The sequence below is a fragment of the Rhinolophus sinicus genome, chromosome 5 (assembly GCF_057876585.1).
Source record: "Rhinolophus sinicus isolate RSI-liver-muscle chromosome 5, RSI-T2T, whole genome shotgun sequence".
Classification (NCBI taxonomy): domain Eukaryota; kingdom Metazoa; phylum Chordata; class Mammalia; order Chiroptera; family Rhinolophidae; genus Rhinolophus; species Rhinolophus sinicus.
Window position 1 is genome coordinate 82,157,146 of NC_142505.1, and position 25,739 is coordinate 82,182,884.

Genomic DNA, 25,739 nt, shown 5'->3' on the forward strand with positions numbered 1-25,739 from the left:
ATGGATAATATTGATAATTCAACCAATAACGAACACTCAACCAGAAAACGAGCGATATATGGGCTTTTTCAGACTCGTGCCTATTCTCCTCTGAAAGCTACAGAGAAGGATTACACAGCTACGTTAAGCCCTAAGATACCAGGACATAGAAAATATATATGGTTCATTATAAACTCTATAGTTTCCAACCGTCAGGCTCTTTTAGACTTAAGTCTTAAATAACTAAAAACTATTTTAAAACTAACATCCATTTTTATAAACGTTGAGAATGCAAATGAACTCTATAAAGAGATTAAGTATTCATATCTGAAATCCCAATGTATGGGACAATAAGAGAAACTCCACCCAAGACTCCCAAGTTAAAACAACAGAAAAGAGATTAATTTAATAACTTGCAATTGTCTGTTTGTTTTTAATTTTTAAAAAATAGACACTCAGAAGTACCTCGCTATTTTGCTACTACTGAAGGTGGGAAATCAAGCTAATTTTTAGAGCAGACATCTTATACTTCTCTCCAGGACTCAAACTTTTCTGGGTTGGGGTGGGAGGATGTCTCTGAAAACTACCTCCCTCCCCTGAGAAAGAGACTAAGAGGTTATACTGTGCAAACACTTTATGAGAACATCCTGACTTGTAAAGGGTAAAAATGGACCATCTGGAAAGATAAATCGTGGTACGTCTGCATGGTGGAATACTATACTCAATGCAAATGAACAAATCACTATCTCGAGGAAATTCAAAACACAATGCCGAGCAAAAGAAGCAAAGCAAAAAATACAGTGATTTTGTTCAGATAAAGTTCAAAAACAGGCAACATTAAATTATACTGTTTTGGGGATACATACATAGGTAGTAAAACTATATTTTAAGATAAGGAAATAATTATCACAAAGGCTCAGGAAGTAGTTACCTGGTTGCGGGGTGGTGGGGGGGAGGAAGGGAGGAGGGAAAATGGGCTCTGGTATCCTGCCAGCTTTTTATTTCTTGGCCTGCGATAACTGTTGCAGGTGTTTGCTTTATAAGTATTGACTAAGCTATATGTATTTTAATATATATTTCTATATTTCTGTAAATGCTATGTTTCACTACAAAATGAATAAATTACTAATTTTTTAATGGATTCTAAATTTTGAGCTATGCAAACAGATGATCCATTGGGTGTAATTCTTGTTTAATGTATAAAAAACATTCTATCACTGGCTCTGCTCTCACCTGCCCTTCTCTCTTCACTGAAAACAGACAAGAATCGGTGCCTATCATTGAGGAGTGTCCACTTCACATTACCTCCAAGGAGGGGCTTCCAGCATGTGCACAATGGTACCAGCTCAGAAATGAAGTAAAAACTGGACAGCCACCCAAGTGCCTACCAGTCAACACCCATGCTATGGAAAAAATGATCCTCAATAGGCAGAGTAAACTCTCCTCAATCATGAGAACTTCTCCAAAACATTTTCTCATCAGTCTCAGAACTCAGCCAACTGCAGTGTCACAGGCACCTCCTCTCCAGTTCTCGTGCCACTATTCCTACTTGTTTCAGGAACCACCGTCTGACCAAAATTGTCATTTTTGAGGAAGAGTCAGGACTTTTACACAGTTTCTTAGATTTTACTTATAGCATGGGCTGGAGGGCTATTTCACAACCCTGCGTGTGTAATATTCTGCGTCAAAAGTGGCATTACGCAGGCCAGAATAGCCTGGGAGTCTTTATTCGTATTTTTATTCTGTTACTGCTGAGCTAACCAGGATGGTGAAAGGGGCAGTGACTATGTCAGAGATAGAGGGAAGGAAGATGGTCAAGCAGTACATGCAAGTGCCTAAAATACAATGGGGACTTGAAACTGAAGGCAGTTGAGCCTGAAGCAGGAACTGTTTGGTCCCCCACCTGGCACAAGAGAGAGAACGTAGAGTATTGTGGTCCAAACGTGTTCAAATACATCACTGAACGCTTACACTTATCTCACGGATTCCAAATAGTTGAGATTCATAAGGCAAGGGGTCAGGAATTGAGCTCTAGCTTATCTGAATGCTGAATCTAAGGCTTCCTGACTGTAAAAGAAGTCCACAATTATTTCCCTCTCAACCCCCAAAAAGTGAGCAAAAATATAGGATGTATTTTTCACTCTATATATCTCCTCAATCTAGCAACAAGGTTTTAACTCAACTTTAAGTAAAACTGAATTTTCAAAAAAAAAAAAAAAAAGACTTCTACTTTCTCTTTGTAGTAATGCTGTATATTTCAAAAAGAAGATTACTTTTACAAAGACAGATGAAACTCAGTCATAATTCCAAATTCCAATTACATCCATGCCATTTAAAAAATTATGCTTTTGTACTTTTATAATAACATAATATACTGTATTATGTATTATATACTTGGCCATTGTCTTTAAACAGTTATCAATATTCTTTAAAAATAGAGAATTCCCTCAGTGACATGAATAACCTGGTTACTCTATCATACTAAAGCCACTATTTTATATTTTCTCTTGAATAGAATCAGCATCATTGGTCTACTAATTACCATTAGGATGAAATTCTGATATTCCCTCCCAGAACCTGATCTATCATCTTTATAAAGAAAAGATAAAAATCTATGTACCATTATCACATTGTGAGTCTGTTGTGAAAATATTTCCTAAACAACCCCCATAAAGCGATTATAGTCTGAAGAATAACCCAACATACGAGTATGAAAATATAAATATGGAGTTCTAAAAAGAAAGACTATCTTCCCAAGGTTAAGACAGTATTTGTCCTTTACTTTTCCAATAAGTAAATAACTCTTTCTCAAGGAGACATGAGGGCAGGGTTATAGCATCCCCATCTCTGCTCCATGAGAGGAAAGGGCCAGTAGGTGAGGCCACCAGGTTAGCTGACAATGCAGGCACAGCATAACAGTTATCAAAAGTTAAACAAATTCTAGGTAAGCTTTGCACTTGTAAATAAAGACTAGGGGAAAAAATCTATAGAGAGGGCAAATATAAAGAAACAGAAAGAAGACAGGGAGTCTAGGAAATACTAATGGAAATGGGCTCTCAGATTAGAGACCCTGAAATCAGACCAGCACCTAGGTCATGGAAAAGTTTATGCATAGTGTAATTTATGTGGACTCTTAGTAGGGGGGAGAGGAGGCATAAACACCGTAGGCCAACTTAACTACTTTGATCAGAAACTGGACCTATGGACCCAGACCAAAAACAATCTTACTCCTTTAGAGATGAAAACACGCTAAATAGAAGAAGCCTGGCCTTTGCCTGCAGAGTTATGGATAAATTGTGCCTCCCCAACTTAATTGTAAGGTATGAGGCAGAAATTAACAATGCTGATGATAATTAAATAGGATTAATGTGAAACAGGTTACACTGGCAAGAAATAATAGAGCCCAAAAGAAGACCGTATATTTGAAAGAAGCAACACTGGGAGGCTTTGGGAAAAACTATTTAGAGCTCTGACTCTGTATCAAGCTTCCCAAGTTCACAGGAAACCATATTTTTAATCACTTCAACTGGTACTCATATGCCCAAATTCCCACACTATGCTATGAAACTAATAAAATATTAGGGAGAACAAGGAAAAAGCACCTAATTTAAGATTGAGGAATCAGAAAATGCTTCTCAGGAGAAGTAGCCCTAAACTAAGATCTTAAGGATTAATAAATGGAGCTGGTAAGGGCATGAGGAGGAAGTTCCCAGGCAGAAGGAACTACTTTAGCAAAGACCTAATGGAAACAAAGAAAGCACAGCAAGTTCTAAAAACAGTATTTCTGCATGACTGGAACAGACAGTGTAAGAGAAGGCAGAGGAAACTAGGGAAATGGGAGAAACAAACAGGACTCGTTTCCTAAAGAACCTTAAAGGTATGTAGCCCATTTGAACTTTACCATAAGAACAGTGATGGGTTTTACACAGAGGAGTAATATAATCAAATTTAACACTTTAGAAAAGTCATTCTAACCTAAATATGTTAAAAGGATTGGAAGGGATAAAGCTGGAGATAGAAAAACCAGTTAAAAAGCTACTCAGAATGATGGGGCAGCTGGTTTAAAGGTGGGAAAAGAATTCCTGAAGGAAATATCATTTAATAGAGAAAGCAGGGAAGAAGTAATATTCAGAGATAATAAGAATTTTCCAGAATTAATGAAAGACACCAATCCTCACATTCAGGAAACCCAACTTAACCCAAGTGAAATTAAGAAAAAAATTAAAAGACTAAATTCACACCTAAACATATCCCAGATAAACTACGATGCAAGGAAAAAAAAGAGAGAGAGAGAATATCAAAAGAAGCCAGAGAGAAAAAAAACAAAGGAACAACAGACTGATAGATGACTTCTCAATAGCAACAATGGAAGCCAGAAGTCAATGGCATGTTATCTTTAAGAATCGAGAAATTCCTAAACATATAAAGCAAAATGAAACATATCGTCTTAACTGTGTAATAATGAGCACTTACAGTAAGTACCCAGATATTAGTCTCTAAATACCAATAATTAACTAAATAAGCAGAAAAAAATCAGTACAAAATGCAGAAAATCTGCACACTACAATTAACAAAGTATATGTGTGCATGAGTGCACATGTGGGTGTGTGCACACATTTCAGACAAAAGTAACAAAGCTATAAAGGTATGGCAATGGCAAAATACAGGATTACTTCGTGGAAGTCAGATACTATTAAAAACACAGGTTAGGACAGTATTAGAGAGTATGCTTAATGTAGAGGTAGGGGTCATGCAATAATCGAATGTTGGGGTAATAAGGAACCTACAATGGAAGAGAAATTGGAAAACAAGAAATTGAATATAAACTAGATACATATTACTAAAGTGGAAAGATAAAGTATCAAACGATGAGAAACAGGAAATAGAGAATAATTCCTCTTTATTAAACAAAAGTGTGTCTATAACAGTATGAATGTGTTATGAAATAAAGTTTGGAACAATACACACCAAACTGTAGAGGTGACATTTGAGGGTGTGCAAGGAAGAGAAAGTTGTATTTTCATTTAATCTGTTTTATTTTTTTCTATAACTGTTTTTTTCTTTTATAGTGCACTTATATTGCTTTCATAATATAAGTAACAGTGAAATGAAAGATTCAAAAGAAAAAAGACAAAATAACTTCATAGGGTAGAGGCTAGAGTTTAACTCTGCTAGCTTTTTATAGCTATAATTAGCATTTCAAACAGGTTCTAACAAGCCAGCTAATCTACTTCTATTATCTGACAGGTAACAGAATACTTTACCAGTATTTGAGAGACTCCATGAAAGGAAACTTTTGGAAAATAAATTTCCTAATACTCACCAGAACTGATTAATTTGCTAAAATCATCATCTGTGGCAATTTTATCTGGTTAATTTTTTAATTATAAAAGTTAACACAAACTTATTACAATTTACATAACACAGAGGTTATAAGAAAATTATATACACATTACTTTGCATCTTGCTACTTATTCATCAGGACAATTTTTAGATATATTTACTCACAGTTGCAAAAACACATTTTTTGTTATCTACATGAAACAGTTTTGATTGAAGTTAAGATTCTTTTGTTTGAAAACACTAGAGGATATACAATTCAATCTAGAACAGCTGCACTGACAAAAATGATAAAATCGGACACAATAACCTGATTACTGCAGGATAACAATTTTCTTCTCAACTGTTGTTTGTTTGCTTATTTGTTTTGTTTTTACAATACATCTTTCTAAACTATCATTAAGTTTGTTTAAATCTCTTATCAAGTTTGTTTAAATCATCAGCAGTCAAACAAAAATAAGCCTAAGTAACCTAAGACACTACATGCTCACCAGGCTATGCCAAGTCAGTGCCCCTGAGGAAATCCCCAGGAGGATACAGGGGGTGTCTCACCAATTCAGCAGAGGGCTGAGTCAGATTCTGAACCACTGCCTCAAACAGTACTCACACTAATTAGATAAAGTGACCTATGAAGTCACTGTATCCACCCCCATCTCAGGAAATCTTGGTCCCAAAGAAATAATAACCAACTTTTTGTCCAGTCCAACTTTTACTACATACAGGATGCAGCTTTCACCAAAGACCAAGAAAAATATCTCATCAAAGGTCTTAATGTATATGGACATTTTAATAAGAAACTCCAATTTTCCCCAGTTTTACTAAGTTACTCTTACCTATCTTTTTCCCTACCTCAAAAAAAAAAAAAGCCCACAAAAAAACATTTTTCTCACTGCGACACCATCCTTCAGGCAGTTATTTAGTAATAGTTACAGTTTACTACTCAGTCCGTGTCTAGAACCCAATCTATGTTAAAGAGATTACAATATGTAAAAAAAAGACGTATCAACAGCCTTTAACTACTATTATCATTATCCATGCTCATGCCCTTCCACCAGAATATGTGTTTAAATATATGTCGCGGGCCGGCCCGGTGGCTCAGGCAGTTAGAGCTCCGTGCTCCTAACTCCGAAGGCTGCCGGTTCGATTCCCACATGGGCCAGTGGGCTCTCAACCAGGTTGCCAGTTCAATTCCTCGAGTCCCGCAACGGATGGTGGGCTCTTCCCCCTGCAACTAAGATTGAACACGGCACCTTGAGCTGAGCTGCCGCTGAGCTCCCGGATGGCTCAGTTGGTTGGAGCCTGTCCTCTCAACCACAAGGTTGCCGGTTCGACTCCCACAAGGGATGGTGGGCTGTGCCCCCTGCAACTAGCAACGGCAACTGGACCTGGAGCTGAGCTGCGCCCTCCACAACTAAGACTGAAAGAACAACAACTTGAAGCTGAACGGAACCCCCCACAACTAAGATTGAAAGGACAACAATTTGACCATTGTTCCCCAATAAAGTCCTGTTCCCCTTCCCCAATAAAATCTTTAAAAAAAATAAAAATAAAAAATAAATAAATATATGTTGCATTTTTATTTTTGTTTTTTTAAGAACCGAGATGTTCATTCAAAGGCAATGGAGAAAATCCATTCAGGTTCACAGCATGCTATCTTCTTCAAAATTCCATACAGTTTCAACAGACTTTTTTTTCGTCCTATACACTGCCATGAATATGACTGCTTCATAGCTCTAACCCATTTAGAAAAAATGCAAGTTATGTGACATGACCTTGGCAGGCATACATTTTAATTTAATATGATATGGTGACATCATTACTTTTTTCCTAAAAGTTGACTACTTACTGTCAATATTCACTTAAAACTTACTTCCAATTCTTTAATTTTTTCTTCAGCTATTTTCTGTTTCTCTAACAGCTGGTTGTGAATTACCTCCTTGGATTGAAGAATAAACCTACAAAACACAAGAAAATTGAAGATTAAGCCACATGGCCACTATATTCTTCAAAATTAATAGCTATATACCACAAATATTAAACTAAGAACTAAGAAAGCTAAAAGACTAATCTCCCAATTCAGAACTAATAAAATGCATTATTATGTTAATGTGACAAACTCAGGAAATCACAGATTTAAGCCTTCTTGGCTGAAAACGAATAAAAACTTAAAAGTACATTCTGCCTTCTCGTCTAAGAAGGGAATCAGGCTTCAAGTAAATTCACAGATAAAAGAATAAAAATAAAGGAATAAAAATTTATTATAGAGCCGGCCCGGTGGCTCAGGCGGTTAGAGCTCCGTGCTCCTAACTCCTAAGGCTGCTGGTTCAATTCCCACATGGGCCAGTGGGCTCTCAACCACAAGGTTGCCAGTTCAACTCCTCGAGTCCCGCAAGGGATGGTGTGCTGTGACCCCTGCAACTAGAAAATGGCAACTGGACCTGGAGCTGAGCTGCACCCTCCACAACTAAGACCGAAAGGACAACAACTTGAAGCTGAACGGCACACTCCACAAATAATATTGAAAGGACAACAACTTGACTTGGAAAAAAGGCCTGGAAGTACACACTATTCCCCAATAAAGTCCTGTTCCCCTTCCCCAATTAAAAAAAAAAAAAATTTATTATAAGCTAAGAGAAAAGTTAAACGCTAAAAACCCTCCACAATTTTTATTTTTCCAGTCATCTATACCAACTTTTAGATGGATATTTTTTAAACAATATTTGTAAATTAGAGCTCCCCCTCCAATCTGCTTTTATTTTTATTTTTTTGTAACAGCAGTAACTCATGACCTTTTAAAGTCACAATCAAGTACTGTGTTAGGATCAATGCATTAGTGTTTATATGAGTTCCTAACACAAAAAGCGCTGTATAAGGCCTACTATCTTTTATTATTATTTCCAGGGTGTATAATACCTCTGAAAATCTCAAAATGCACAAGTGGAAAATTCCAACTTTTTCCATTTTAGAGTCAGGCATATTATTTACAACTGATGAGGGTGGAAATATGGGGAAGCTTTAAAAATTAACACTGAATCTGTTTGTGACTTTATGTTCATATTCTTGCTGGGGGAAAGGAAGAACAAACTATTTTATAGCCTCAAGTAAGTGAACTGAAATACTTCCCTTCCACTGGAACCAAGGGAAAACCTCAATTAGTCAAATCCCTTTCAGGATTGTCCAACTAGACTATAATAGATTTCAATTAAACATTACAATTAATTAAGTGAACTGTTTCTTCCCTTTGTATGTAACTTCAGATTTTCTAACAAAGAACTAAACACCATCCCTTAACAAAAAGCCAAAGGAGAAAACATATCAAGGTAGCAATAAGCAACTCCATCAACCTCACAAAAACAACACTAAGTGAGTCCTTAACAAGAGGGTCTGTTATTATAGATACACGACAAATAAAAACAGACCAAAAAGGGCAACTCTAGCTTTGCCCAGAAACCTGGGAGAAAGCTGCTATCTCCCCCTCTTCTTCATGAATACACCTTGGCATATATGTTAATACCACCTTGGCATATATGTTAATACCGTCCAGTGAACTTCTCTTTCACTCCACTAATTAATTATTAAGCCTGTGTCCTGATGTGGACAGTCCAGATAATTTAACTGATGATCCTAGTCTTCAGTAGTAACTTGATCCTTTGTAAAAATCTTACTCATATATTTACTGCAAAGACAGCCTAAATTCAGGCAAGACAAGGATTACTATATAAACTTTTGTGTCCAAATGTTATTATTAGTCCAAGAGACAGGTGCTATTTCTAAGATTCTGGTTTACAGACTATTTTTCTCAGAACTAATTACAGACTTACAATGGTTTGACTTACTATTTCTTAACTTACTATTTCTTAACTTTACAATGGCACAAAAGCAATCTGCATAATAAACTACATGAGATATTCAACACTTTATTACAAAATAGGCTGTTAGATGATTTTGCCCAACTGTAGGCTAATATAAGTGCTTGAGCACGTTAAAAGTAGGCTAGGCTAAACTATGACGTTCGGTAGATTAGGTGTATTAAATGCATTTTCAACTTAATGATGTTTTCAACTTACAATGGGATTATTCGGACATAACCTCATCTTAAATTGAGGAGCATTGTATTTAGTATAGTACTTGAGGAGAAAGGTTGTTTTGAACTAAAGTCTCAGTGTCACCTTGTAAAAAGTATTATAAATCTAGGTCCAAGAATCACCACATTTATGTCATTACATGCACAATTTTACTAAGAAAGTCTTTTAGCTATGGAAACCTTTTTCAGAGTAAATTATACATGTTTAAATAGCACTGATTGCTGACCAGTGAGTAGTATTCTCAAATAATAGGTCATCAGACATTATCTTTATTAGTCTGGGAAATTTTCAAAGCTAAGATTAGAGGTCAAGTGGCCTCTACTTAGGTGGCCTTTAAAAATAAAGTATCTGAACAGATACTAAATCCCTTGAGCAGAAAATAAAATTACTAGAAAGCAAGAACACTCAACAACAAAAACATGTTTTTCCATGGCCACACACCCCTGAGGTAGTAGCTATATTAGACTGTGCCAATTTCAAAGGCCAGAGATGTCACCAAAGCTGGCCAACCTACTATACGCCTAAGGACATCTGAGCCATGAAAGTTTTAAACAAGGATGAGTATTGAGTAAACTCAAATGTCTACCTCAAAAAGTAGTTACACAATCAAAATTCAAACAAAAAAGTTACTGGAAATTTGGTTTAGTTATCAACTTTAAAAATGCCAAAGATACATAGTATGGAGATCAGAAAAGGCTTTGAGAAACATTTGGATTTCTGGGGAAAGTCTTTAGAAAACAGCGTATCTGTTATTAAAAAGGCACTGAATTATCATAGGCTATTTTGAAGGTAAAGGATGTATCATGACAATGTAAATAAATAGTATGTACACAGTTTCTCAAAGCAGAGAACCTCACAGAGATCCTGCCTGATAGTTTAGAAAGCCAAACAGTAAAGGATTCTGGAGTTCAGAATGTGCCACAAAGGAAAAATAAACCAGGAAATTATTTTTATATGACAAATGATACACATAGAATGTGCTTACAATACTCAGGATTACATACTCTAGAGTCACTGCTTTGTAAAAGGGTTCTATATTGGAAATCAATGCCATGTGGCCCTGTACTGTCAACTCTCAAGGGCTTGTAGCCTGTTGTTTCATTTCCTCATTTATTTATAAGTGTGCCATCTGAAAAACAATTTTGTTGATGGCCTTTGGTTTTGTTTATTTGAGAACCATCAGAGGCTGTATTCCGAATTGGTACATGACTTCCACTAGGTTCAGGTGCCCAAAACACAATCCAGGATCGGTGGCAATGATGTCTTCTGCGTTCCCTTCCAAAATATGGTCACCTGGACATACACTATTCAGAGACAATAATATGCTCATGATAATACATTTTGTTTGGGTGGGAAATTTTTAGAGGATGTCTGAAAACATATTCTAATGGCATTTAGGGTATCCACAAATTCAATGGCACAGAAAAGGCTAAATAAAAATGAGCCTGTCTTGCTTCTTTGCCTCATTCCACTGGTGATGGAAATTACTTGCATGTGTGCACAAAGATATACATGCAAAAAAAAATTTTATTTCGTAACTTTAGCAAGAAGGAAAGGAGGGAGGGAAGGGGAAAGGAAGGAGGAAGAGAGAGGGGAGAAACCTAAATCCCATAGTAAACAAGCAATTAAAATATTATGGTACATCCATAGTGTGGAATGATGAATAAGTAGAGATTTCTATGACTGGCATAATGCAGAGTAGATACCCTGAACACTTTCTGATTAAAAACAAAGAAAAAAAAAATCTTTTTTAAACATTCTCTTGAGTAACCACAGATGAAAGATTTCACAAAGGTCCAAAACGTAGTGAAATCAGGAATTCTAGAAAAAAGCAAAAAACTGAAGAGTTTCTGCTGAATTCTAGGGACCTAGAGCATCCACACTGGCACAGAAATAGAATATAAAACAGGAGGTAACACCTGGGGCCATCCAAAGTAAGAATGCTGTTAGGCAAACCCTTGATGAAAGCCAGGTTCCCAAAGGGTTCTACATTCAGTCAAGAGTGAAGAATAAATAAACTTGCCTCTCAACAGAGTAAAATAGAAGAAACTTGTCTATGTAAATATACCTTGGTAGTGAGTAAAATGAAAAGACAAAAATGTCCCCTAAGAATATGTAACCATAAAGTGGCCTTCTCATGGGTCGTGATCCAAATTTAATCTACTATATCGGCCAGAAAATCTTAAGCACGGAATTTAAATTACAACATTCCTAATTAGGCCTGAGTAGCAAAGTTCAAGTAAATTTGAAGACAGTTTAATAAAATTAAACTAAAACACAGGGAAGAAAAAAAGATGTAAAAAATAAATAAATAAACAAAACAAACAAACAAAAAAAGGATACAGCATGCAAGACCTGACACAATATTGAGCAGTCTAACATATGAGTAATTAAAGGTCCAGAAGAAGAGAGAATGGAACAGAAGAAACATTTGAAAAGATAATGTACAAGAATTTTCTAAAACAAATTTTAAAAAAACAAACAAAAAAACCCTAGACATAGCATAATTAAACTACTGAAAACCAAAGATAAAGAGAAAATCTTAAAGGCAGCCACAGAAATGACACATTACATTTAGAGAAACAAAGGGAACAGTTACAGCAAACTTATTGTCACAAACTATGTAAGGCAGAAGACAATGGAATGACATTTTCAAAGTACTGAAAGAAAAAACCTATTAACCAGCATTACATACACAGTGAAAATATCTTTCAAAAATGAAGAGTAAATTCAAACAAACAAAAGTTGAGTTTATTCTGGCAAACAAACACCATAAGAAATGTTAAATAAAGGCAGTTCTTCCAACAAAACAAGTATGATCACATATGGAAACAAAGAAAAGTATGGAAACAGTATAAATTAAGATGAATAAAATAGATATTTTTTATTATTATTAATCATTTTAAAAGACAGCTGACTATCTAAAGCAGGAATTGGCAAACTATGGCTTGCAGCTTAATCCAGCCATGCTAATTTAAATTTTTACATAATTTATCCAGCTGCTTCCCGTAACAATGGCAGAGCTGAGAGATTTATGACAGAGATATGGCCAGAAAAGTCATTTTACTGGCTATGAAGCTAAAAATATTTACTATCTGGCCCATTACAAAACAAGCTTGCCAACTCCCGATCTAAAGCAAAATAATAATATATTGTGGGCTTCGTAACTTATGTAAAACGTATAACAATAAAAAAAGGAATGGTGGAAGGGATTTCACATGTAATATAAGATGAAGCGGTATGGTATTATTTAAAGGTAGACTGAGATGAGATAAAAACATACCTTATTTAAAAAAAAAGACAATCACTAAATTAAAAAAAAAAAAAAAATACTGGGAACTAATAACCCAAAAATGAAGGTAAAATAGGATAATAAAAAATACTCCATCAAGGGGCAACCGGTTAGCTCAGTAGGTTAGAGAGCGATGCTGGTAACACCAGGGTTGCTGGTTCGATCCCCACATGGGCCACTGTGAGCTGCGCCCTCCACGACTAGACTGAAACAACGACTTGACTTGGAGCTGATGGGTCCTGGAAAAACACACTTCAAATAAATAAAAGTTAAAAAAAAAGAAAAATACTCCACCAAAAAGTGATGGCAGGAGGCAGCCAGTTGGCTCAGTTGGTTAGAGTGCAGTGCTCATAATACCAACATCGCCAGTTCAATTCCCACATGGGCCAGTGAGCAGCGCCCTCTATAACTAGAGTGAAAACAATGGCTTGACTTGGAGCTGATGGGTCCTGGAAAAACACACTGTTCCCCAATAAAAAATTTTAAAACAGACAGGAAAAGAAGGGAAAATGAGTAAAGAACAAATGAGACAAATAGAAAATAAGAAGTAAGGTGGTAGATTTAAATCTAATCACAGCAATAATTACTTGAAATGTAAATGATCTAAACAGCCCAATAAAAAGGCAAAGATTCTCAGAATGGATTAATTGGCATGACCCAATTATTTGTAATCATCAAGAAATCCACTTTTAATAAAAAGACATAGAGAAGTTCAAAGTAAAAGCACAATCACTTCCACTAGGATGGCAATAATCAAAAAGCCAGATAATAGAGGCCCGGGCAGTCCCAACCTGTCCATAACTTGGTGTTGCCATCTGCCTCATACTGCAAAGTAGGGAGTTTGTCTTCTGGAAAAACAAAGTCATCTTCTCCTCTGAAAAAGCTTCCTACATAATTGGCTTTGGCATGTTCCAAGAAAAGGAGGGTAGGGATTGAGGCCTCATGAGTGGGTTTTCAGTTGAGGCAGAAAGACAGTGGTTATAACCAGAAAGTCTAGAGTGAGGTATGTTTACCTCCAGAACTCATCGCTGTTAACCCAGCCTGAGATTCAAGACAGTCGTAGAAGTAGATTCTTTAATAATGAAATAATAATACAAAAAAAAAAAAAAAAAAAAGATAGTAACAAGTGTTGAAGAGGATATGGAAAAATTAGAAATCTCACACATTGCTGGTGGTGCATCTGCTGTGGAAAACATTCTGGCAGCTCACAGAAATGGTAAACATAGTTAACATATGACCCAGCAATTCTACTCCCAGGAATACAGCCAAGTGAAATGAATACACATACATATGCACAAAAACTTGTACATAAATGTTCAAAGCAGATTATTCATGATAGCGAAAAAGTGGAACCAATTCCATCACATGATGAATGGACAAACAAAATGTGGTATACCCATACAATGAAATACTATACAGCATAAAAAGGAATGAAGTAATGACACACGCTACAACATGGATTAACCTTTAAAACATAATGCTAAGAGGACATAATCACATATTGTATGATTCCAATTACATGAAATGTCCAAAACAGGCAAATCGTACAGACAGAATGCCTATATGGCCAGGAGAAGGGGAGATTATGGAATAACTGGTAATGGGTTTAGGGATTCTTTTTGTGGTGATACATATGTTCTAGAATTAGATAGTGCTGATAATTGCACGATCTTATGAACATTCTAAAATCTACTGAATTGTACACTTTAATTCAAAATGGTTGAAAATTTTAATTTTGTTATGTGAATTTTAATTTTAAAAAAGCCAAAAGATTTAAATGCACTTCATCAAAGAGATAAGAATGACAAATAACTAATGCTCAACATCACTAGTCATTAAGGGAAATGCAAATTAAACCCATGAGGAGATACCTTTATACACTTTTAGATTGGCTAGACTTAACAACAAATAAAAGCAATACCAAGTGTTGGTGAAGATGCAAAGCAAGTGGAACTCTCATATAGAGCTGACTGGCATGCAAAATGGTACAGCCACTTTGGAAGAGTTGGGCAGTTTCTTATACATTTAAGCAATCACTCACCATTCAACCCAGCAATCCCATTTCTAGGTTTCTACCCAAAAGAAATGAAAACATATGTCTATGCAAAAAACTGTACACAAATGTTTATGGTTGTTATATTCATAATTGCCCAAAATTGGAAACAATTCAATATCCATCAACTGATAAACAAACTGTGCAACTATACAATGGAATGCTATTAGGCAATTAAAAAACTAATTACTGATACACCTAACGACATTGAGAAATCGCTAAAGCATCATGCTAAGTCAAAGAAGACAGACACAAAAGGTTACATACAATATGATCCTATTTACATAACATTCAAAAAAGGGCAAAATCACAAGGACAAAAAAAACAACAGATGAATAGTTGCCAGAAGGTGGGGGTAAAGAAGACTTTCTACAATTGGACAGAAGAGAATGTTTCAAGGAGATGTAAATATTCTATAACTTGACTGTGGTGGTAATTACACAACAGTATATATTTGTCAAAGTGTACAGAACTTACAACTAAAAAGAGCCAAGTTTACTCTATGTAAACTGTACCTGAAAAAAAGAAAAACCATCAGGAAATGACTACGTCCAACAAAATGGAAATAACAGATTAACAAGTCTATTTGAGACTTGATGTGACTAAGAAAAGAATAACATTCATTTTTTTGAATTATGCATAAAACTGGGCAGATACAAATCAAGAATTACTGATAACAAAAGAACAAAATTCTGGAAATGAAAAGCAGTAAAAATAACTATGGTTACAATAATTAGTTAAGGAATACACAAGATAAAAAGACATAAAATGTGAAATCAAAAACATAAAACATGTGTGGAGCAATAATGTTGAGCTTTACAATGGAATCAAACATAAGTTATTACCAACTTCAATAGACTATTACAGATATAAGTTTCTATACATAAGTCTCATGGAAACCACAAAGCAAAAACCTACAGTAAATACACAAAAGATAAAGGAATATAAACATACCACTAAACAAAGTCATCAAACCACAAAAGAAGAGAGCAAGAGAAGGAGGAACAGAGAGGAACCATAAAAAACTGCCAGAAAACAATTAACAAAAATGGCAATAAACACATAACTATCAATAATTACTTTAAGTGTAAACAGACTAAATTCTCCAATCAAAAGACAAAGAGAGGCTGAATGAATAAAAGAAAAACTAAAAACCACAACCCATCTATATCCTGCCTACAAGAGGCTCCCTTTAGATGTAATGACAGACACGGGTTTAAAGTGAAAGCATGAAAAAGAGATTCCATGCAAATAGAAACCAATAGAAAGCTGGAGAAGTTATATCAGACAAAATAGACTTTAAGATAAAGACGCTAATAAGAGACAAAGGAGGTCATTACATATTAATGATAAAGGGGCCATCCAACAAAAGGACACAGCATTTGTAAATATTCATACACCCAACATAGGAGTACCTAAATATACAAGGCAAATAGTAACAGATCTAAGGGAGAAATAAATAGCAACAAATAATGGTAGCAGAATTTAATATTCCACTTACATCAATAGATAGATCATACAAACAGAAAATCAATAGGAAAACATCAGCCTTAAACAACACATGAGACTAAATGGACTTTCCAAAAGCAACAGAATAAACATTTGTCTCAAGTGCACAATGGAACATTTTCCAAAACAGATCATGTTAGGCCATAAAACAAGTCTTACTAAATTAGACTAAAGAAGACTGAAATCATATCAAGCATCTTTTCCAACAACAATGGTATGAAACTAGAAGTTAATGACACAAGGAAAACTAAAATACACAAATACATGAAGATTAAATAACATGCTATTAAACAACCAGAGTACAAGAAGAAATGGGTCAAAGAAGAAATCAAGCGAGAAATCAAAATTAAAGAGAAATGAAAAAATACCTTGAGACAAATGAAAATGGAAATACAACACACCAAAATTTATGGAATGCTGCAAAAGCAGTTCTCAGATGCAAGAAATACCTACCACACTCAATAAAAAAGAAAAGTCTCAAATGACCTAACTTTGCACCTCAAGGAACTAGAAAAAGAACAAAGCCTGTAGTTAGTAGAAGCTTGAAGGAAATAACAAAGATTAAAGGAGAAATAAATCAAATAGAGGCTAAAGACAATGGAAAAGACCAATTAAACTAAGAGCTGGTTTTCTGAAAAGATAAAATTGACAATCTTTTAGCTAGACTCACCAAGAGAAAGGACTCAAATAAAATCAGAAATGAAAGGGAAATATTACAACTGATGTCACAGAAATATAAAGGCTCTTAAGAGATTACAATGAACAATTATATACCAACAAATTGGACAACCTAGAACAATTGATAAATTCCTAGAAACATAGAATCTACCAAGACTGAACCCTGAATACAAAATCTGAACAGACCAATTACTACTAAGGAATTAGCAATCAAAAACCTCCCAACAAACAAAAATCCAAGACCAGATGGCTTCACAGGTGAGTTGTACCAAACACTTAAAGAATTAATATCAATCCTTCTCAACTCTTCCAAAAAATAGAAGAGGAGGGAATTCTTCCAAACTCATTTTATGAGCCCAGCATTATCAATACCAAAACCAGATAAGGATGCCACAAGAAAATTACAAGCCAATATTCCTGATGAACACAGATGCAAAAATCCTCAAATATTAGCAAACCAAACTCAACAATATTAGCAAACCAAATTCACAATACATTAAAAGGACTGTACACCATAATCAAGTGGGATTTATTCCAGGGGTTCAACATACACAAATTAATGTCATACACCACATTAACAAAATGAAGGATAAATATCATACGATCATCCCAATAGATGCAGAAAAAGCATTTGATAAAATTGGCAGAAAAAGATGGCAGAAAAACATCCATTTATAATAAAAACTCTCAACAAAGCAGGTACAAAGGAAACATATCTTAGTATGATAAGGACTATCTATGACAAGCCCACAGCTAACAGACCCTATGGTGAAAAGCTGAAAGCTTTTCCTATAAGATCAGGAACAAGACAAGGATGTCCACTCCTGCCATTTTTATTCAGCATAGTATTGGAAGTCCTAACTAGAGTAATTAGGCAAGAAAAATATATAAAAGGCATCCAAATCAGAAAGACACTGTCATTATTTACAGATGAATACCCTATACTCCATCACAAAACTGTTAGAATAAATGAATTCAGTAAAGTTGCAGGATACAAAATCAATATACAAAAGTCTTTTGAATTTCTATATACTAATAATGAATGTTCAGAAAGAGAAATTAAGAAAATAATCCCATTGGAGTTCTGGGCAAGATGGCGGAGTAATTGAAAAACAAAAAATAAATAAAATATTAAAAAAAAAAAAAAAAAGCAAGAAAGAAAATAATCCCGTTTACAATTGCATCACAAAGAATACCTAGGAATAAATTTAACAAAGGAGGTGAAAGACCTGTACACTGAAAACTCTAAAACATTGATGATAGAAAATGAAGAAGACACAAATAAATGGAAAAGTATTCTGTGCTCATGGATTGGAAGAATACTGTTAAAATGTCCACACCTCCCAAAGCAATCTAAAGATTCAATGCAATCCCTATGAAAATTGTAATGGCATTTTTCACAGAAATAGAACAATCTCAAAATGTGTATACAAAATTTGTATGGCATCACAAAAGACCTGTATTGTGTATTTGAAAGCTGTTAAGAAAGTAAATCTTAAAAGTTCTCATCACGAGAAAACAAATGTGTAACTATATGTGGTGATTGATCTTAACTAGATTTGTTATCATGGTGATCACTTTACAATATATACAGATATCAATCATCTTATACAGTTGAATCTAATATTATGTCAATTACATCTCAATTTAAAAAGAAATAAATACCAGCTTAGGCATTCATAATATATATCATCCAAAATATATACACAGGGTACCAAAAAAATGTATACACATGACTTGTATGCATATTCATCTTGTTATCTGTATATATTACAATTTTAATAGTTTTTTCCTTTCTTAAAATGTGTATACTTTTTTTGGCACCGTGTGTGTGTGTGTGTGTGTGTGTGTGTGTGTGTGTGTGTGTATTATCACCAGACACATCAACAGGAAAATGTGATCCAGAGCCAAGAGAAAATTCAGTCAATATAAATGGACTCAGAAAGGAGAGAAATAATGCCATTAGCAGAGAAAAGCTTTAAAACGCTGTAACACAATTAAGAATTAAAGGAAGACATGTAACTTAAGCAGAGAAATTAAAGATAAAAAAGAGTCAAATGCTACTTCTGATGATCAAAAATACAGTATTTAAAGTAAAAAACATTCACTGGATAAACTTTAATGTAAATTAGACACTGCAGAAGAAAACAAAGACAAAGCAATGGAACTACCAAAATGAAGCAGTGTGAGGGGAAAAAAAAGAGCTATTAAAGCCATGAAAAGACATGGAGGAAACTTAATGCTTACTGCTAAGTGAAAGAAGCCAGTATGAAAAGGCTATATATTGTAAGATTCCAACTATGGCATTCTGGAAAAGGCAGAACTACAGAGACAGTAAAAAGACCAGTGGTAGCCAGGGGTGTGGGGAGGGAGGGAAGGATGAATAGGTGGAGGGAGCACAAAGGATTTGGGGAACAATGAAACCATTTTATCTAATACTGTAACGGCAAGCACAAGATATTACACATTTGTGAAAACATATAGAATTGTAGAAAGAATGAATCCTAATGTAAACTATGGACCTTAATCATAATGCATCAATATTCCTTCATCAATTGTAACAAATGTACCATACAAATACATTTTCATATAGGAAACTGGCAGGAAGGGGGAAGCAGTATGCATGAGCTGTGTACCTTCTGCTCAATTTTTCTATAAACCTAAAACTGCTCTTCATTTAAAAAGACAAACCAAAAAAAAAAGAATTTGGGGCCGTGTTAAAAGGTCACAGGAAAGAGCCAATGGCCAAAGTGGAACTATTTGAGCAACAAAATAATTCACGTAGTATTAAATTTAATTAAATTTAGAAATACAGCACCTAGACCTGCCATACCTCAGGCAAAATAAATCTACAGAACATAATACATTCAAATCTAACTCTGAGGGATGTTGCTAAATCTTGGTACTATGCTATCCATCAACTTACTCCCTATAGTCATAAACCCCTCCTGCCTTTTCTCTTCCAATGCTCACACTGCAAGCATTATGCAAGGCTGTTGGCTGTTCTATGTCTACCCAAAGTCAATCAGAGAAATCATTTATTTTCAAGGCTTCAACTTGGCTAATGACCTTAAAATAGTATCAACCCTTACCACCTACACCATGTCTGCATCATCTCATGGTCATTTCTACTTGTATGCTCCACATCTCCTCAAATTCAACGTGTCCCAAATTGAATTCATTTTATCTACCCATACCAGCATTCCCTAAACGCAGTTTCCCCACTGCAACTTCAGCTCCTATCAATGATATCACCACTTGCCCACTCACCTAAGTGTCAAACCTGGAGGTATTCTGCTTCTCCCCTATATTCCCAATGTATCACTGATTCATCACTTTCTTTCATACTGATCCTCTTTCTCTCCATTCCACTTTTGCCACCTTAATTTATACCCGTTACAATACTCCTGAATTACTTCAACAGTTTCATACCTGTACTCCCTGATTAAACTCTCCCTAATTTACCCTAAATATATTACCAACAATTTTCATGTAGCTAGCCCTCAATTGTTGGTCACTGTAATGATTGATTGTTGTTGATGAATCTAGCAGACAATATCTATTCTTCTTTCCTTGTTGATAGAGCCCGTTTGGTTTGGGTACCCTACACTTTCCCAAGTGACTCAGCAAGTGAATCCTGGGAGGAATTTTGACTGGTTTTTCCCAATCATGGCAGTCCCATCCCCCCCAAGATATAAGCCCAAACTCATGGCTTAGCTCTTGTCATGAAATGTGAGAGGTGGCCCTTTTGAAAACTTCTGGGAAACATTTCTTCACTCCTACAAAGGTGACACAGAAAACATGGTACTTTCCAATTCTGGATGTTGTTACGTCTGAATGAAATCCTTGTAACTCCTTCGGCCAACGTGAAGATGAAGCTGGCAAGCACAGGGGGGAAGGTAGAGACAAGAGTACTGAAATACATAAGTGGAACTGAAGCCCAACACAGTCCCTGAGGAGGCCTGATATACATAACATGGATAAATTTCAGAAGCATTACGCTTAATGGAAGAAGCCACACAGAGGAGTATATATACTATAACGACTCTACTTACATATTCCATATGAAGTTCTAAAATAGGTAAAATCAATCTACAGTGATAGAAGTCAGATTATCGGTTTAGAGCAGGATTTGGGGAAGGAGAAAATTGACTTGGAAGAGGCAAGATGGAACTTTTTAGGGTAATGAAAATGTTCTATTTTGTGATTGCAGTGGTGGTTTCATTAGTCAAATTCCTCCAACTGTACTCTTTAAATGAGTGCACTTTACTATATATAAATTATATCTCAATAAATTTGATTTAAGAAAGATAATTAGTACTACAGTATGCCAAATGGTTTTAAGTGCCATAGAGAAAAATAAAGCCAAAAAAAGAGTACAAGAGGCAAGTACTCTCTTTGGGGATGGAAGTACGGGGGTGATGTATATTTTAAATATGATGGTCATGAAAGGTCTCAATGCCTTTTTAGTAAAGACCTGTAAGTCATGTAGACATCTGGAAGAAGGGTTCAGGAAGAGAGACCAGTACCTGCAAAAGCGTTTGTCCTTTTCAGTGATTAAAATGGAAAACCACCTAATGGTTTTGACTAAAGTGATCTACATGTTTTAAAAGGGTCACTCTGGCTGCCCAGTTGAGAACAGCTATGAAGTGGTAAGGATGGAAGCAAGGAGCCCAGTCAGGAGGCAACTGCAATAAATGGTAGTTTAGACCAGGGTGATGGTAAGTGGAAATGTTCAGATTCTGGACTAATTTAAAGATGGCCTTTGCTAATGGATTGAAAGAGGAATCAAGGATGAGTCCAAGATTTAGAAAAACTGGAAGGATAAAAAAGCCATTTACTGAAATTAGGAGGACTGAGGGAGAAACTGATTTACATGTACACAGTGAGAATTTTATTTTGGTCAAGTTAATTTTAAGATGCCTATTAGACATCATATGGAAATGTAAAGCAGACAGGCAGATATACAAGTTTGGAGTTCGGGGTAGGGGTCTAAGCTAAAGACAAAAATCTGGGAGTTGTCAGTGCATAAAAAGGCATTTAAAGAGATAAGCCTGGAGGAGGTCACTAACAGACTAAGTACAGCCCAGAGGAGGGAAAAAATCCAAAGGCTGAGCCCAAGGTCAATCTAATATTTGGAAATGGGAAAGAAAAGGCAACAGTAAAGGAGACTGAGTAGGAATGGCCAGTGAAATAGGAGGGAAACCAAGACGTGGTAGCCTGGAAGCCAAGGGAAGTAGTGCTTCGAGAAGGAAAGAAAGAGCAACTGGACTAAACACTGTCGATCAGTCAAATAATATGAGGACTGAGAATTCACTGCAATTGTTAGACAATGATGGTACTTTAGGGAACCCAATCCCATGTAAACATTCTTTGTTCTAGATGAGTAACTCACACACTGCTAGGTTCAATCTGTACTAATTAAAAATCACTGTGTATTTTTAAATCAAACTGTTACTCCTGAAATGGAAGCAGTAGTATGTTCATCTATTTTAAACATGATGCTTATTTTTGGTCACTATTTGGTATTCTAAGTATTCTGGTAAATAATCACCTCTGATGTTTACCACTTTTACTCTGGCCTCATCAAACCCCAAACATGTCCACATATAAGCATCAAGCTATGCTACAACTTTTTCCAAGATGTGATCTTCATTTTACTAGTAGGTTAAAATGTAACACTGAATAAAATATAACCCTTGGATGGCAAAAAATTACTACCCAATGAGTACTGAAGGGCACAAACAGAGCCAGAAGACTCCTGGTACAAAAGCAGAAAGTCACAGTGAAATATAAATATATTCTGGCACAAATGCAAAAGACTCAGTCAGACACACACATACAGGATGCATATTGTGGTCCAAATCTTTTTACTCTGAGCCAAACAACGTAAAAGGCTCGGCTTAGGGAAGTCATGCTCTTATCTATTTAAAGATATTTTTAATACTGGGCTCCTGCTGCTGTGCAAATTTTGATATGAGAACATTTCAAGTCCTCTTCAAAGCCAAACGAATAGTGTCTTCCAAGTTATCTGGTCCATTTCAAGGTAACAGATCTTCCTCAGAATAAGGGTTGGTAATGAGAGTTCCTGGCCAGGACAATGAGATAACATTCTCCCAGACAAGTCCATTCAAACTTGAATTCTAAAAGCAAATTGAGTATACATTCTTCACAAAGCCACAGGCACTAATGGTGCATGCAACACACTGCAATCCTAATTGTTCCATCTGGGCAAAGGATATTTGCAGTTCACAGCAATTCCCGTATAAGAAAAGAATACTATTATAACAAGTCGTTATCAAGTGTGTGTTCATAGGTATATATGGACTGACTTGTACCTTCCAGGTCAAAATGTGTTTTCTGAGCTCCTTCTCAGCTGCCTCATTAAACAGATGATATTCCTTGACATGAACACTTCAGTCTTCTCTCAGATTAGATAGCAAGTTGTTCCTAAATTTGCCACTATGAGATAAGTGGCAGTTAAAATCAGAAAATTCTTGGTACAGCTTAAATCTGATTGTTTTCCACTTCAGAGAAATTCAGCTAAAGTCAGAGCACACAATTCCCCAGGGACAAAGTAACAAAGTTCAAGATTATTGCTACCTTTATTTTTTTATTTATAGAGGAACAACAAGGTACCTTTCACTCTTCCCTCGGTTAACTACATTGATTCTTGCTTGTCACCAATTGGAATACACTGCAGTATCCTCTTGTATTGTTGAATAATAGCTACTTTCATGCAACAAAAGTGGATTTTGTTTAATCCTGTCAGTTAAAAAAAATAAATAGGTCACACCTTTTAATGTCAGGAAAGGCAGAAGCAAAGTCCTCCAAATAACTAAATGAATCATTACATTTACCTTTTTTAAAACAAGTTCAGGGCTGAAATAAGAAACCCTACAAGGACACAGTAAATAAAAATTTTGTTTGTACATCCCAAAGTAAGCATAACGGACCTTCTTTGTCCTTTTTTACAATAGACTTCTAATTTGTACGACATTTTCAAAATTAATTTCCTGCGTTCAGAAAGATTGTTTGGATCCTGGAGGACATGGGAGGGGAAGAAGGGAAAGAATTATTAAAAGTACTCTTCTACAGAAGAAACATGGCTATGTAATTCCTACACAAATGTTTGTTAACTTCCCCTGGCATAAAAAGTGATTGATGTCATTCTACAGCAGTGCAGCAGAGTTATAATGAACACTAAGTTTTGAAATCGCTGACAACTTAAGGAAATTAAGAATATTACTCAAAAAATCTCCTCTCCCTAGAGTATCACATCTGTGGAAGAGAGAGTGCCCATCTGGGGTTATATACATACGCAACATCAACAAAACTGAAGTCATTTTTCCTTGCACAACAGGAAAAGCTGTGGTTTTTCCCCTTAGAACTCTGAGCAATGAAAGCCATGACTTTAAATGGCTCTGTATAAAAACACAAGGGTGGGTCCTAGCCTATTAGTAAAAGCAGCTCAACATCAAGAACAACTCTTCCTTTAAAATAAAAATTTAAGAAAATAACTAAAAATTCCTTCTTACCTTTGAAAATCATTTTATCTTTGCTTCATTTTCTCTAAAATACAGATTAATACCTTTAAAGAGGGTATAAAATTAGGAGCTTATAAATTTGAATTTGCAATGTGCTCTCACACTAACAGTAATCTGCACATTATTTTTTTTCTCCTATAGCACTAAATAAAATATCCAAACTTGATTCTAGCGAGAACAATATAAACTATTTAAGTATAACAGCAATAATATTTACTATACCACGATTTGCGGTTTATTTCCTAATCTCTTAGGAATAAAATTGGTACAACGATTTCTTAAGCTCTAAAAATGACCTCAAATTGACTGGAATACCAATTCTACAGCTACATGAAATTGTAAAATGGTTGTAAAACTTGAGGCAGCATAACTAGATCCCTTTCCATTAATATTTAACACAACTAAACTTCAAGAAACTGCAAAAATTTCCTCCTGGCTTTACCAAATGTCACAATTCGAATTACAGGTCAACATCCAAACTAACAGTTAAAATCACAACAAAACCAACATAACATTTTAAATAAAGGGCAGTTCAACCACACTGTCGTGGACAGTTCAGATCTCTACATTTTAATTAGTTGAAAAATTGCTCAACTATTTATATTTTTTTTGTTTTTAATTTGTTACGTATCAGGAATAGACCTAATTCTTGCACTTTCTACCTGTGCCACATTTATCTTAAGTCTTACATTTCTGGATCTTTTAACCATTAGCGATCAACCATCAAATTACTTCAACAAGTAGAAATAGTAACACCGCTCCCAAACAGCAATTTCTGCATTGCTAGACACTTATCTAGTTGGTAGATTTATACCATTGTTCATTCTTAGTTCCTTAAATGTAAAAAATACCCACAGAATGGTGGCATACCTCTAAATTAGTTTAAATATGGTACAAAGTTATTTTTAGTTAGGTTCAAGTTTTAAAAAGGCACTAATTCTTCGCAAAGGCTAATCTACTCAAGTTCCTCCCATATTAAAAAAAAATAAACAGCTATTTGTCTCTTTTGGAAAGAAGAAATGTTATTTATGTAATGCTCGAGCAAAAGGATGTCAGAATAACAGACCTAGCATAAAACCAGGGTCAGGATCATACCTATTGTTAATAAAAATAAGTTTGACATTTATTCTAATGATGGTCCTTTCAAATACTAGCATAGCTAAATGTCATTTTTTGTGCACTTTCAAATGTAATTCTTTTTTTTTTTTAAATATTCCTCTACTATGCAAAGTAAAAAGGAAGAAAACTACCATATA

General features: G+C 35.2%; 1 protein-coding gene across 1 annotated transcript in view; it reads right to left on the minus strand.

Annotated features, from left to right (window-relative positions):
* PFDN1 (prefoldin subunit 1) overlaps positions 1-25,739 on the minus strand; it is a 55,059-nt gene that overhangs the window by 22,618 nt on the left and 6,702 nt on the right. Inside the window, exon 3 of the mRNA XM_019740403.3 lies at positions 7,190-7,274. Within this exon, the coding sequence (XP_019595962.1) occupies positions 7,190-7,274 (85 nt within the window). The remainder of the gene's footprint in view (positions 1-7,189; positions 7,275-25,739) is intronic.